Below are 15,000 nucleotides of genomic sequence, written 5' to 3'. Positions count from 1 at the left end.
AATGATCCCGAGTTTGTAAAGCGCTTAGAGCTGGGTATCCAAACCGAGGACAAGTCGCTGTATAAGTATCAGTATCATCAAATGACCCCGAGTTTGTAAGCTTGGTCTCCGACAGAGGATAGGCGTATATGGAAATATCCATATGAAATCAAAGCAAATCAAATCCCAAATCAAATTTCAGTTTCAGTTTCAGTAGCTCAAGGAGGCGTCACTGCGTTCGGACAAATCCGTATGCGCTACACCACATCTGCCAAGCAGATGCCTGACCAGCAGCGTAACCCAACGCGCTTAGCCAGGCCTTGAGGGGAAAAAAGGTGAATAAAATTAATAATAGATAAGCGTACATAAATAAGTAAATAAATAGATAAATAGATAATAATTATAATATAAAAAGGTAGTAGTAGTAGTAGTAATAATAATAATAATAAAATAAAATAAATAAATAAGGCAATAAATCCAAATCAAATTAGGATGGTTGTGTTGTGTCCAGGCGGCCATCACACAGAAGGTGATCAAGGGCCTGTACAACGGGGTGACCACCCGGGAGCTGGACAACCTGGCGGCAGAGACGGCGGCCTCGCTGACCACCCGACACCCGGACTACGCCACCCTGGCCGCCCGCATCGCCGTGTCCAACCTGCACAAGGAGACCAAGAAGGTCTTCAGCGGTCAGTTGGTTTCCCCCACTGTTTGTTTGTCGGTCTGTCTGTCTGTTTCTCTCTCTCTCTCTCTCTCTCTCTCTCTCTCTGCATCCCTCTTCTCTCTGCCTCCATCTCTCCATCTCTCTCTCTCTCTCTCTCTCTCTCTCTCTCTCTCTCTCTCTCTCTCTCTCTCTGTGCGTCTCTTCGTGTTTCTCCCTCTCTATCTGTCTGTCTCTCGGTTTTTCCGGCTCTATTTCTGTCTCTGTCTCTTTCTGTCTCAGCCCTCTCCCTGTAACCCTGTCTCTGTCTCTTTCTTTCCGTCTCAGTTTCTCGGTCTCCGTCTCTGTCTCTCTCTCTTTCTCTGCACCTCTATCTCTCTCTGTTTTTCCGTCTCTGTCTCTGTCTGCCTGTCTCTGTCCGACCCACCCACCTCTCTCTCTCTCTCTCCCTCTCTTTCCTTCTTTCTTTCCTTCTTTCTTTATATCTGATTCTCTCTCTCTCTCCGTCCATCCTCTCTGTCTTTCTCCTTCCACCCTCTGTTCCCGAGCACGAGCTTCTATATAGCCCACATTTTCACTCACCACTTTTGGGGGTAAACTAGTGTATGTTGTTTCATACTTTGCGTTTGACACGTTATGTGGGAATCGTGCCTATCATGCTGTGGTGTGTGTGTGTGTGTGTGTGTGTGTGTGTGTGTTTGGGTTTTTTTTGTTTGTTTCTGATGATTTTCTGTTTCTCTGCACCGAGTACGAAGAGGCGGAAAATTAAATCCTGAACAAGGTGTGGATCAACAAACTGTTTTCAGAGGTGATGTCCAACCTGTATAACTGGGTCAACCCAAGAACGGGGAACCACTCTCCCATGATCTCTAAGGAAACCTATGACATCATCAAGGAGAGCGAAGCGGTGGGTGAGAGACGTTCGGGGGCCATTACGTCACGGCATTTATAGTGTGCTCTGCAAGTGTAAGTGTATGGCCAAGAAGCGTCAAAACTCGATTTTGCAATATTTGTTGTGGTTTTTTTTGTGTGTGTGTCACTTTTCAGTGCGTGTGTATACGTGGGGTTGGGTGGATGGGGGGGTGGGGTGGATAAAAGGGTGATATACAGAGAAAGGATAAAGTAGAACAGTAGGATCAACAATACGTTAAAAAAAAGTGTAACAGCGATTAACAACATGAACAACAGTAAAAATGAACTTAAATATCGTATATGTGGTGTATGTGTGTGTTTGTGTGGAGGAGGAATTTTGTTTAATGTCCCATCACACATATCGGTGATTGAAGACATTTTGTTAAAGTATTTATGAATACATCTGAGTATTATCGGTTAGAAGGGGTGGGAGATGTGGATGAATGGAGGGTTGGGAGAAACTGGGCAAATGAGGGTAAAAATGTGGGTGAAATTTGGAAGAAAAAAACAACAAAACAACTCTAAATACAGTTACAGGAAATTACTTAAAGGACTTCGTAAAAGAGAAGTCGTTAAACTGACAAACGTGTGTGTGTGTGTGTGTGTAATTGAATGTTCTGCATTTGTGAACGCTAAACTCCAGTGTCAGTATATATATATATCTTTTTATGCTGCAGAAACTGAACTCCGTGATTGTGTACGACAGGGACTACAGCTACAATTACTTTGGATTTAAGGTAAGGCTGTTTACTGGCGATAGGTGTGAGTGCATGCGTGTGTGTGTGTGCGTGCGTGTGTGTGTGTGTGTGTGTGTGTGTGTGTGTACTAATTAGCAAAAAAATAAAACTTTAGTTTATTCAGAGAATAGAAAACCACCCTACCAGCGTGTTGAACAATTATGAACGAAGTCGACTGTAAAAGAGCAACGAAAACCGGCCGGCACACATGAAAGCAAACACAGCAGTGCATTTGTATCCTTGTTTTGCCGACTGCATTTTTCTCATCTTCATTTTGCTTTGATGTGTTATCTTTAAATCATCATTTAGGCACAACCATTTATGTGCACTGTTTAATGGCAGGCGCTTAGGGCCGGCGCGTTGGGTCCATAATGTGAGGAGTTTACGCCATATAAGTAATTGTTATTATTATCATTAGAAGTGGTAGTAGTAGTGGTGGTGGTGGGTGGTGGTGGTGGTGTCATCATCATCATCATCATCGTCGTCGTCGTCGTCATCATCAGATGTGAGGATTACATCACGATTTATTATAACTGTAAGTATTTCTTATCAATATTGTATCATTGTTGTTGTTATTGGTGGTGGTGGTGTTCCCACGCCTCGCACAGATAGCAGTATGCATTTGTGATTTCTGTCATCTTTGTATATATGTTTTTTGTTTGATTTTTTTCATTTCAGACTCTGGAGAGATCGTACCTGTTGAAGATAGAAGGCAAAGGTAAGCCTTTTGTTCTGTGGTGGTCGTGGCAGCGCTTCTCTCCCCACGGAAATACGTTCTCTGAAGCCTGAATTTGTCGCCCGCCGAATGTTGTTGTCGGCGACAAAATTTCATAATCCTCGATCCTCAGATTGTCGCCAGGTGGAATTTTGTCGCCGCTGACGATTGTTGCAGCGGACCAGTGGCTTCAACTGCTTTATGCATATGTTGTTTGGTGATGTGGTAGCTCGTTCTCCAAAGCTTGTGTTTTGCAACCCCTACCGCCCATCTTTGTCTCTGTCTCTGTCTGTCTCTCTCTCACTCCCTCTCTGTCTCTCTCTATCTCTTTGTGGGTTCCCTCTCACTCTCTCTTGAGTGGGTGCATTTGTGTGTGTGTGTGTGTGTGTGTGTGTTTCATGATTTTTTTTTTCTTTTCTTCTCTTCTTCCTTTTGTGGAATGGCTTTGAATGGTGAAACAATGGTATATTTTGATTGTGTTTTGATTTTGTGCTCATTTTCGTTTTAACTTTATTCCCTCTTTAGGGCGAGGGCTGGATGCAAAAAAGCATGTTACTTGCTTATCTATTACCTTCGTTAATAAAGATTTTGTCTTGTCTTGTCTCCCTCCTTCCCCCTCTCTCTGTCTGTCTGTCTCTCTCTCTCTTGCATTTTATTTCCCACAGACTCCGGTCCTTGTCTGGAAAATCTAAGATCGGCACAAAAGCAAATCTCAGCACACTGTATGTGGTGCCTGTCCTAAATTGTGTCGCTATAGATGATAGTTGGTGACGATTTTAGGAACCAGACCTGCCAAAAGTGTCGCCGGCGATAACTTTTGCAGGCGACAATTTGGGTGTGACGGCTCGTGATTTTCGTGTTGTAAGCGAGCGTGTTCTGTGTTGAAATGTGCGTTCGAGAAGTCACTAGTTTTGAACGAGTATGTTTATTAGCGGTCGTCTGTGGTTTTAGCCTATTCAGACTTTGGTAGACACATGTTGATACCATTGTGGGATAAATAAGAAAATAAAAGTGCGCTTGAAACGCAGAGCCTTCACAGAATAGCATACTCGTCAGCAGATATGAAGGTTTTAACGTGACGGATTTTGTTGTTGTTGTTGTTTTTTCCAGTGGTGGAACGTCCTCAGCACATGCTGATGAGGGTGTCTGTTGGTATCCACGGCAGGGACATTGCTGCTGCCATCGAGGTGAGTTGGAGTGTGACCATATAATAATGATAATAATGATAATAATGATAATAATAGTAATCAATGATGATAATAATAATAATAATAATAATAATGGGCATTTGTTGAGTGCTTTCCTCCCTTATGGAGAGCTCAAAGTGCTTTACAATAAACATTAAACACACGCACGCACACACGCACACACACACACACACACACACTTTCTCTCTCCCTCCCTCTCTCTCTCTCTCTCTCTCTCTCTCTCTCTCTCTCTCTCTCTCACTCACTCACTCTCAACTCACTCACACACTTACACTCACGCGCGCGCGCGTGTGTGATAATGGCTGGAAGCGTTCTGAACTGATTCGATCTATTTAAAAATCTTTTTTTCTTTTTTTGATAATATATGGATACATAATTATTGGATACACACATGATCAAATAAACAGGCAAGTCAGTACATTATTACTGAGTTGTGACCAGTTTTGAAGATATACAAACAGTATGTATAGAAATATCTGCTTTCTGGGCGTTCTGAGGACAGGTCCACTCAGTAAAACTGAATCGCCCTTAGCGAGGAGAGGAGAAACGGGGAGGAGAGAGAGGGAGGGGGAATGATTGAATGAAACACGCAATGGTTATCTTCTTCTGCGTTCGTGGGCTGCAACTCCCACGTTCACTCGTATACACGCGAGTGGGCTTTTACGTGTATGACCATTTTTACCCCGCCATGTAGGCAGCCATACTCCGCTTTCGGGGGTGTGCATGGTGGGTATGTTCTTGTTTTCATAACCCACCGAACGCTGACATGGATTACAGGATCTTTAACGTGCGTATTTGATCTTCTGCTTGCGTATACACACGAAGGGGGTTCAGGCACTGGCAGGTCTGCACATATGTTGACCTGGGAGATCGTAAAAATCTCCACCCTTTACCCACCAGCGCCGTCACCGTGATTCGAACCCGGGACCCTCAGATCGAAAGTCCAACGCTTTGACCAGTGGTCATGATTACCCTAGAAAGGAACATGAAATTTAATGACAGAACGCTGAACAAAAGTATAGTACCTTTGAGCAGTAAATATACGCATATGAGCGTTATTGGAATCGCCTTTACTCACATTTTCATTATCAAGAAGGCATTGCAATTTACAGATGATAGCATATACTCCAGTACTATATGTTTTGTAATTTGGAAACGTTTAAAATTGTCAGTGACATTGATGTCGAGAATAATAATAACAGTAATAACGATAATGGTATTTATACAGCGCTGAATCTTGTGCAGAGACAATTCAAAGCGCTTTCGCACCAGTCATTCACACGCATGCATAACTCTAAAACTGGAGAAACTGGTGACAAGGAAGAGGTAGGGAAAGGATGCTATTTAACGAAATACAAGGTTAGAATAAAAACAAAAAACAAAAACAAAAAAAAATACGCTTAGGACCAACTGAGAACTTGCACAGTATTCTCATTGGGGGCATGTGAACTGATGTTTCGGCAGACGGTGGTGTATGGGGCCAGTGTAATAAGCGCCACTCTCGATGTTTTGTTAAAAATTATATATGAAAAGACATCTACTTATTTTGAAGTGCTCATAAGTTTTTTTGTGTGAAGTCTGTAGAATAACTTCAAACCGATTGCTAATACAAACGACACCAGTTTTAACGCGGACACGGACAACTTGTGATGAATCTACCACGTGTTACAGACGTACAACCTGATGTCGGGAAAATGGTTCACTCACGCCTCCCCCACCCTGTTCAACGCTGGAACCTGCAGACCTCAGCTATCCAGGTGTGTGTGTGTGTGTGTGGGTGTGCGCGCGCGCGTGCGCCCGCGCGCGTACGTGTGTGTCTGTGTGTGTGTGTGTGTGTGTGCGATCCGCAAAATGGTAACACTCAAATGTGTACGCATGCATACTGAACACACACACACTCACTCTCACTCGCAGATGCTTGGTTCATTGATACACAATACAAATTTAAGTTCCTCTGGTGTAGTATAGTAAAGTTTTGCTGAGTAATCAATCTCAATATTCACGATGCATCAATATGACCACAAAAAACGAAACGCATACATACATGCGGCTGAGCTATTAGCAAAGAAAATAGACATTGTTTGTACATTTCGCATGTTTAAAAAGATATATAGTGCGCCCTTTCTATAAAATATACCCAGTTGCGCTGTACAGTGCGAAAAGTAAGGGTGAAACTTGTGTTTAAAAACTAAAAAAAATAAAAATTAAAAAAAATTACACGAATAACCCTGAACAGACATCCACCGAATCAGTAGGAACATGTACTGTCATACAAACACATCAACAACAACAATATACACAACAGCAAAAAAAAAAAAAAAAAAAAAAAAAAAATTTTTTCTCAAGGCCTGACTAAGCGCGTTGGGTTACGCTGCTGGTCAGGCATCTGCTTGGCAGATGTGGTGTGGCGTGTATGGATTTGTCAGAAAGCAGTGACGCCGCCTTGAGCTACTGAAACTGAAACTCATCACATGATGACAACTGATAAAAAACCGAAACAATGAAAACATGTAGTTTCATACACACAAAACAACAATAGATACAACAACGACTGGCGCAATAGCCGAGTGGTTAAAGCGTTGGACTTTCAATCTGAGGGTCCCGGGTTCGAATCTCGGTGACGGCGCCTGGTGGGTAAAGGGTGGAGATTTTTCCGATCTCCCAGGTCAACATATGTGCAGACCTGCTAGTGCCTGAACCCCCTTCGTGTGTATACGCAAGCAAAAGATCAAATACGCACGTTAAAGATCCTGTAATCCGTGTCAGCGTTCGGTGGGTTATGGAAACAAGTACGTACACAACATGCACACCCCCGAAAGCGGAGTATGGCTGCCTACATGGCGGGGTAAAAACGGTCATACACGTAGCCCACTTGTGTGCATACGAGTAAATGTGGGAGTTGCAGCCCACGAACGTAGAAGAAGAAGAAGCAGCTACAACAACAACAACAACAACAACAAAAAACCCATGCATCACAAGATAACTGATAAAAAAAAAAATAATAATAAAATTTTAAAAAAACTTGAGACAGGTGACTGAATGCCCTGTGTGTGGTGACAGCTGTTTCCTGAAGAGCATGACGTCAGACAGCATTGAAGGCATCTTCGACACTCTGAAGGACTGTGCCCTCATCTCCAAGAGTGCCGGAGGTATCGGCATCAGTGTGCACTGCATTCGGGCCACCGGCAGTTATATTGCTGGGGTACGTGTTTGGGGTTTGGGTTTTTGGGGTTGTTTTTTTTCCGAGTTGAATGCAAGGTTTGTGAAAGGTAACCCTTGGTGTGTGTGTGTGCGTCTGTGTGTTGTATGTCTGTGGTCTGTGTGACTGGAGGAAGGTGGCAGAATGGTTAACGCGCTCAGCTGCCAATATAAAGAGTGCGTGAGGGTGTGGGTTCGAATCCCGCTCTCGCCCTTTCTCCCAAGTTTGACGGGAAAATCAAACTGGGTGTCTAATCATTCAGATGAGACGATAAACCAAGGTCCCGTGTGCAGAATGCATTTAGCGCACGGAAAAAAGAATCCGTAGCAATGAGAGTGTTGACCTCTTGCAAAGTCTGCAAAAGAAATTCATTCTGATAGGTACACAAATATATAAGTTTGCACTCAAGGCCTAAGTAAGCGCGTTGGGTTATGCTGCTGGTCAAGGATCTGCCTAACAGAAGTGGTTTATAGTTTATGGATTTGTCTGAACGCAGTGTCGCCTCCTTGAGAAACTGAAACGGGTAAAACTGTGTCTGTGTGTGTCTGTGTGTGAGTAGGGAGTTAGTGTGTGTGGAGGGGCTGAAGCGACAAATTAACGAGGCTGTTTGTATGCAGAAGGGGTTTATAGATCGGATCGGCCGGAAAGTGACATTCACCAAATTTAAGTTACAACTGGATTTGATATTCTGTTTGGGAAACACAAACGTTTTTAAATAAAGATTATGTCGCAGTGTCATCACTGCTTTGGATGATGTCTTTGAAAAGTTATAGAGGGAATCGTTACATCAAGTTTTGTATGTTTGTTTTATGAGCACTATGAAAGGGAATTTTAAAGATAAAAATATATTAATCAGGTGCCCATAAGTACTATTAAAGGGAGTTTTAAAGAAAAAAATCAGCTGCCTATTAATATATTGACAATTAATAATTAACCTGTTGCCCATTACAAATATTTTTTTATTCAAAATTATATTACTTATCATTTTCTATTAATTGAAACAGGGCGGGTAGACTAAATTCCAAGAGAATAACGTACTGGTATTTGTTAATCACTGAGTGCCCTTTTTGAAATTTGTAAATGATTATTGACTGTTAATTATATGCGAACCATGTTTACCATTTTTCAAAATCATTTTGTGTGGGCAAACTGGTTCTATTTAGATAGTACATTCTCGAGAACGTACATTGGGAAAAAAAATCATGCCGATGAAATAATTTTAACCCTTATTTTAATTTAACTGATGCGAACGTTGTGATGAAACTTAGTTGGGTTTTTTTTTTTATGAAATATCCCATTCTCCAAAAGGGGTCACAGATAAATTAAAATTTGGTTGTGTGTGTGTGTGTGTGTGTGTGTGTGTGTGTGTGTGTGTGTGTGCGTGTGATGAATTATGCAGTTGTAACCCAAAATAACTGCAACAGTGCAACTTGTCCAGTGACTGCAATGAACAAACCACATACCCATTGGCAGAAACTTGTTTTTTCTTCAGACCAACGGAACGTCCAACGGGCTGATTCCCATGCTCCGGGTGTTCAACGACACTGCCCGCTACGTGGATCAGGGTGGAAACAAGGTCAGTGAAAAAGGGCCGTCCTATGTTCAGGGGAGGCAATCAACCGTAGAGCTGGGTGATGGGTAAGACAGTTTCTTTTCACCCGAAAACGCTGGGTTCGAATCTACCGTCAGGACTGATATTCTTTTTTTTTTCTTTTTTTCTTTTTTTTAACCCGACGTTTTATAATAACAAATACAGAACATATTTTAACGATTAGATTTTTTTTTAAAGTGTATTACAAGTGAGTCTTGAAGGTCTTGCCTCTCTTGTTATCGTTGTCGCTGTTGTTGTTGTTGTTGGTTGGAAGATGTTTCACGTGTATTTGTGTAATGTTTAAACACTCATGACTGCGGGGTGGAGATTAATTGGTATTTTTTTTGTGCGGTCATGCTTTGTGTCCTGTGATAATGTTTTTTCAGTGTTTGATAAAAATATTAATGGGACATTGTATATTTTTTTCTGAAAGAAAACGCACTAAAACTGATGGATGTTTCTCAGATATTCTATTGATAACCATTTTCTTCGAATACAAAAGTAGAACCAATGAAGTAAAGCCAACATTACAAATGTTCATGAAAAGATAGCTTGAATAGTTTATGAAGAGGACAAATGTGCTTTTGACGTAACCATGGAACATAATGAATTTGTGCAAAATATATGTGCTGTGAACGCTTGTCTTGTAAAAGACTAATCTACACAACATCATGGAATCAGCATGTTGAGGAATATGTATTGTTTTGCCTCCATTTTGTTGCTGTGGAGTCATCAATATTCAGAGCATCAGTATGCGTTTACTTTCTAAATGCACAAATTATATCAATTTTGTATCTGTTAATCTTTGAATGAAAATGTTGAGAAAAGATATTTTATTCTGTTTTCAAAGTAATGATGAAAGAACCCTAATTGAAAATCGAGCATATCCTGTACAGGGATAACCCGGGTGTTATTTATAATTCATCTGGTTTCCATAACCCACCGAACGTTGACATAGATTACGAGATCTTTAACGTGCGTATTTGATCTTCTGCTTGAGTATACACACGAAGGGGGTTCGGGCACATGCAGTTCTGCAAATATGTTGACCTGGGAGATCGGAAAAATCTCCACCCTTTTACCCACCAGGCGCCGTTACCAAGATTCGAACCCGAGACCCTCAAATTGTAAGTCCAACGCATTGATCACTCGGCTATTGCGTCTGTCAAAATAGGTAAATAAACTTCTTCTTTTTTTAATGTTGAAAAAAAATAACAACACTTTTTCTGTGAACAAAACCAGAGACCAGGAGCCTTCGCCATCTATTTGGAGCCGTGGCACGCGGACATCTTCGAGTTCCTGGAGCTGAAGAAGAACACGGGCAAGGAGGAGGTGCGGGCACGTGACCTGTTCTACGCCCTGTGGATTCCCGACCTCTTCATGCGGCGCGTGGAGCACAACGACCAGTGGACCCTCATGTGTCCCCACGAGTGCCCCGGCCTGGCCGACGTCTATGGCGAGGACTTCGACACGCTCTACCAGCAGTGAGTTGCTTGGTGGATGATCTTCTTCTTCTTCTTCTTCTTCTTCTTCTTCTTCTTCTTCTTCTTCTTCTTCTTCTTCTTCTTCTTCTTCTTCTTCTTCTTCTTCTTCTTCTTCTTCCTCCTCCTCCTCCTCCTTCTTCATCCATTCTTCTTCTTCCTCCTTACTTCTCTTCCTCCTCTCCCTCTTCCTCCTCCTCCTTCCTCATCGTCCTCTACTTCTGCTTTGTCTTTCGCTGTCTTCGTCCTCCTCTTCCTCCTCCTCCTCCTTTCCCCCTTCTGCCCTTCATGACGACGGGGATGCCGAGTGCTTTTTCGGTAGAAATACAGTGTTCACTGTGAGTTGGGAACCATCTGGCAACTTGTACAGTATTGTTCTTGGGGACATTTTGTGCATGCCTCTTATCACATAGGAAGCGACCAAAGGGGTTAGTGTGAGGGACGGAGGGTGGAAGGGAGGAGGGGGTGTGGAGGGATTGGAGGAGGAATGTGGTTGGGCCGGGGGGGGGTAGGGAAGAGAGTGTATGAGAGGTGAGAGAGAGGCGGGAGTGAGGAGTCGGTGTCGGGGGGTTAGTTGGGTGGAGGGGAGAGAGAGAGAGAGGCATAGAGAGAGAGAGAGAGAGTGATGAATATCAAAGATAGAGTGATAAAGTGAGAGGGAAAGATTGCTGAGAGGGAGGAGGAGAGAGACGGAAAGACAGATAAAAAAAAAAAAAAAAAACACAGTGCTGTAGATCGATTTTAATTTTTGCTTTGCTGACTTTTTCTTCTTTTTGTTGGGGGGGAGCTTGGGGGTGGATGGGGGGGGGGGGGGAGTTTATGCACTAACGCTGAAGTTTATTCATTGATTAAAATAAAGAAAAAGAAGAAAAGTCGCCGAGCACACACGTATCTATCACTGTGGCTGTGGCCCCAGGTACGAGGCGCGGGGCAAGGGGCGGAGGACGGTGGACGCCCAGACCCTGTGGAGAGCCATCATCACGGCCCAGACGGAGACCGGGACGCCCTACATGCTGTACAAGGACGCCTGCAACGCCAAGTCCAACCACAAGCACCTGGGCACCATCCAGTGCAGCAACCTCTGCACCGAGATCATCGAGTACACCAGTCAGGAAGAGGTATGGATGATGATGGTGATGAGGTATGAATGATGGTGATGATAATGAGGTATGAATGATGTTGATGATGTTTTACGATGGTGATGTTGATGATGGTGGCGTTGGTGATGCCGTTGATGATGATTTATGATGGTGATGACGATGATGTTGATAATGATACTATTGATGATAATGATGTTGATGATGTTAATGATGATGAATGGTAATGATGTTGATGATGATTTATGATGGTGGTGTTGATGATACCGTTGATGATGATTTATGATGGTAATGATGATGATGATGATGATACTATTGATGATAATGATGTTGATGATGATAATGTTGATGTTGATGATGATACTATTGACGATAATGATGTTGATGATAATGTTGATGATGATGATAATGTTGATGTTGATGATGTTGATGATACTATTGATCATAATGTTGATGTTGGTGATTATGATGATGATGATAATGTTGATATTGATGATGATGATGATGATGATGAATGGTATGCATGCTTACACAGCGCCTCTCCTTGGTCAGAGACCCAAGGTCTAAACGCTTTGCAAACACGGGAGTCAACAACGGTACCTTGTGTATGAAGAAGAGTTACCACTCGTTATTCGTTATTATTTCATAACCATTTCCTCTCCTGGCCTCATGTTTCGATCACGTTCCTGTTACTTGATGTTGCGGGCAGATCGCGGTGTGCAACCTGTCCTCCATAGCCCTCAACATGTTCGTGGACGTCAAGAAGAGAGAGTTCAACTTTCAGAAGTTCCACGACGTCATTAAAGTCATGGTCCGCAACCTCAACAAAATCATCGACATCAACTATTACCCCGTAGAGCAGGTAGGGGGGTGGGGGGGTCTGAGGGTGGAGGGGTGGGGGGGCATTTTGGACTATTTTTTGGTATGTGTCAGTCAGTTTGCTATGGTCATTTTCCTGACTTTCCAACGATGTTATTGGGATGGGTATGTTTGTGAAAACCCCGGTTTAGTGCTTTCATGAGTCGAATACAGCGTTGACACGAATATGGTAGAAGAATGGTTAGAGAAGCTATAAATGCAATAAAAGTAAAATTGACAAAAGTGACCCAATAATCGACTTTGTGTACCTTTGGTGACAGTGGGTCACATTTCTCATACTGTTTTGTGCTTTGCGGAGATTTTGTTTTCAGATGAAAACTTTTTTTTCTTTTGCGATCCTGGGCTGCAAATCCCACGTTTGCTCGTATGCACGAGTGTGTTTTTACGTGAATGGCCTATTTTTTTGTTTTTTGTTTGTTTGGTTGGTTTTTGTTTTGTTTTTTTTCTGCTATATAGGCAGCCTTACTCACTTATCGGAGATGAGAGTATACCACTTTGGTGTTCGGCATCCGTGTGCGTTCGTGTCTGCATGCATGCGTGCTCACGCGCTCGTGGGGGTGGGGGTGGAAAGGGGGGTGAGTGTGTGATCAGGCTTAAAGTGCAACAAACCGATAGGTTTTTTTAATAGTCTTTTTGTATGGTAACTGAACGGTTACTCTCTTTTCTATTTGTTTGTTGTTGTTTTTTTGACCCCTTCAGACACTTTATTAATTTCTTTAAAGATAAAATAATGTGTTGGGTGTAATGCGTGGTTCTTATTGCTTTTATGTGGTTCTTGATATGTGTTTTAGCTGATTCCCCCTAATCCCCATGAGGAAATGAATATTCTGTTGTGTTGTGCCGTTTGTGCACTCTGTTCAATATGGTTCTAAATAGAGAGAGAGGGAGAGAGAGAGATTTTTAACTTTAATGTCTGAAATCTCTCCTCAGGCAGAAGTCTCCAACAAGCGCCACCGCCCGATAGGCCTGGGCGTGCAGGGCCTGGCGGACGCGTTCATCCTTATGCGCCACCCCTTCGACAGCGCGGAGGCCAAGACGCTGAACAAGCACATCTTTGAGCACCTGTACTACGCTTCCCTGGACGCCAGCTGTGAATTGGCCGAGAGGGACGGGCCATACAGCTCCTACCACGGCTCGCCTCTCAGTCAGGGGGTGGGTGCATGTGTGTGTGTGTGTGTGTGTGTGTGTGTGTGTGCGGAGGGGTGGGGGGGGGGGGTGAGGGAGCGGTAGTGTTTGTGGGGTTTTATGTATGGCTTTTGGCTGGATGTGTGTTTATGTCGGGGGGTGGGGGGGCGGAGTGTGTGTGTGTGTGTGAGGGAGAGGGAATGTTTGTGGGTGTCTCTGCTTGGTGAGGGGGTGGGTGGTGGGGCGTAGGGAGGTGTTTGTGTGTGCATCTCCTGTGTACGAGCGGAAAGTGTCCGCAAAATTAATGTGTGAGACTGCCCTACTTGTGTCCAGATTTCTTTTGCACCGAAAAAGAAAAAAAAAGGATCGACAGGGCCGACATTTTCACGGCCCTGTATTAATGTCGGCTAGGGTGAAACAGATGTACCACACACAGAAGGGAGAATGAAGAGCAGGACTGTCCAAAAGTACCTGGGGTGGGGTTCATCAGCAAAACTTAGCGGCGCTAAGTTTTCTTATCGCTAAGAATGTTCCGAACTCCACGGTGAATTCCTTGTACTTAGGAACATTTTTTTTTTTTATAGCTAAGCAAACTTAGCGCAGCAAAGCTCGCCCCATGCAACCTGGCCTAGGACTGTCTCAGAGGAGATGGTGGAAACGTTTCTTTACCCAGACACACTGACCGTGTCTTCAGCTTGACAACACAGCAAACTATAAACATGGCACACGAAATAGTTGGGTGTTTCTGATACGCTGTTGTGAATGACCAGGCGTCAGCTCCTAATTTTCTTCCATCTTTTACGGGAGCTGAAGTAGTCGTGCATGGGGGAGTCTTTCTACGTTATATTCAGTCTTTAGGTTAAATTTGATTTTAACATTACTTTGACAGAACGAGGCATGGGTGATCTTTTTTTTTTCAACGTGGTTATGATTGAACTTTTAACTTTGTGTTTGGTTCTTTTAGACAGGTTTTAAGAGGCCTGTTTTAGGTTCTTTTCAACTGGTTATAAGAGGCCTGTTTTAGGTTCTTTTCAACTGGTTATAAGAGGCCTATTTTAGGTTCTTTTCAACTGGTTATAAGATTCTTGTTTTTGGATTTTTTTGACTGGTTATAAGAGGCCTGTTTTTGGTTCTTTCCGACCGGTTATGATTGGCCTGTTTTTGGTTCTTTCCGACTGGTTTTAAGAGGCCTCATTTTTTGTTCTTTGTCAACTGGTTTTAAGAGGCCTGTTTTTGTTTTTCAACTGGTTATAAGAGGCCTGTTTTAGGTTCTTTTCAGCTGGTTACAAGAGGCCCCTTTTTTTGGCTCTTTTCAACTGGTTTTTAGTGGCCTGTATTTTTGTTTTTTTCAACTGGTTATAAGTGGCGATGGGGTAGTCAGCGCTGGAATGGCCCCTACGTCAAAGCGGACTGCTG

The 15,000-nt window shown here is 43.0% G+C and overlaps 1 protein-coding gene across 1 annotated transcript in view; it reads left to right on the top strand.

The window, feature by feature from the left end:
- The window catches only part of LOC143284301 (ribonucleoside-diphosphate reductase large subunit-like), a 32,721-nt gene that overhangs the window by 6,363 nt on the left and 11,358 nt on the right, over positions 1-15,000 (top strand). Inside the window, exons 3-14 of the mRNA XM_076591002.1 lie at positions 491-668; positions 1,447-1,547; positions 2,230-2,289; positions 2,968-3,007; positions 4,115-4,191; positions 5,884-5,969; positions 7,273-7,414; positions 8,904-8,987; positions 10,245-10,486; positions 11,400-11,601; positions 12,290-12,442; positions 13,390-13,611. Coding sequence (XP_076447117.1) covers positions 491-668; positions 1,447-1,547; positions 2,230-2,289; positions 2,968-3,007; positions 4,115-4,191; positions 5,884-5,969; positions 7,273-7,414; positions 8,904-8,987; positions 10,245-10,486; positions 11,400-11,601; positions 12,290-12,442; positions 13,390-13,611 — 1,587 coding nt within the window. The remainder of the gene's footprint in view (positions 1-490; positions 669-1,446; positions 1,548-2,229; positions 2,290-2,967; positions 3,008-4,114; positions 4,192-5,883; positions 5,970-7,272; positions 7,415-8,903; positions 8,988-10,244; positions 10,487-11,399; positions 11,602-12,289; positions 12,443-13,389; positions 13,612-15,000) is intronic.

The sequence above is a fragment of the Babylonia areolata genome, chromosome 7, assembly GCF_041734735.1.
Source record: "Babylonia areolata isolate BAREFJ2019XMU chromosome 7, ASM4173473v1, whole genome shotgun sequence".
Classification (NCBI taxonomy): Eukaryota; Metazoa; Mollusca; class Gastropoda; order Neogastropoda; family Buccinidae; genus Babylonia; species Babylonia areolata.
The sequence above is the reverse complement of the archived record's forward strand: the minus strand, read 5'-3'. Positions and strand labels throughout refer to the sequence as shown.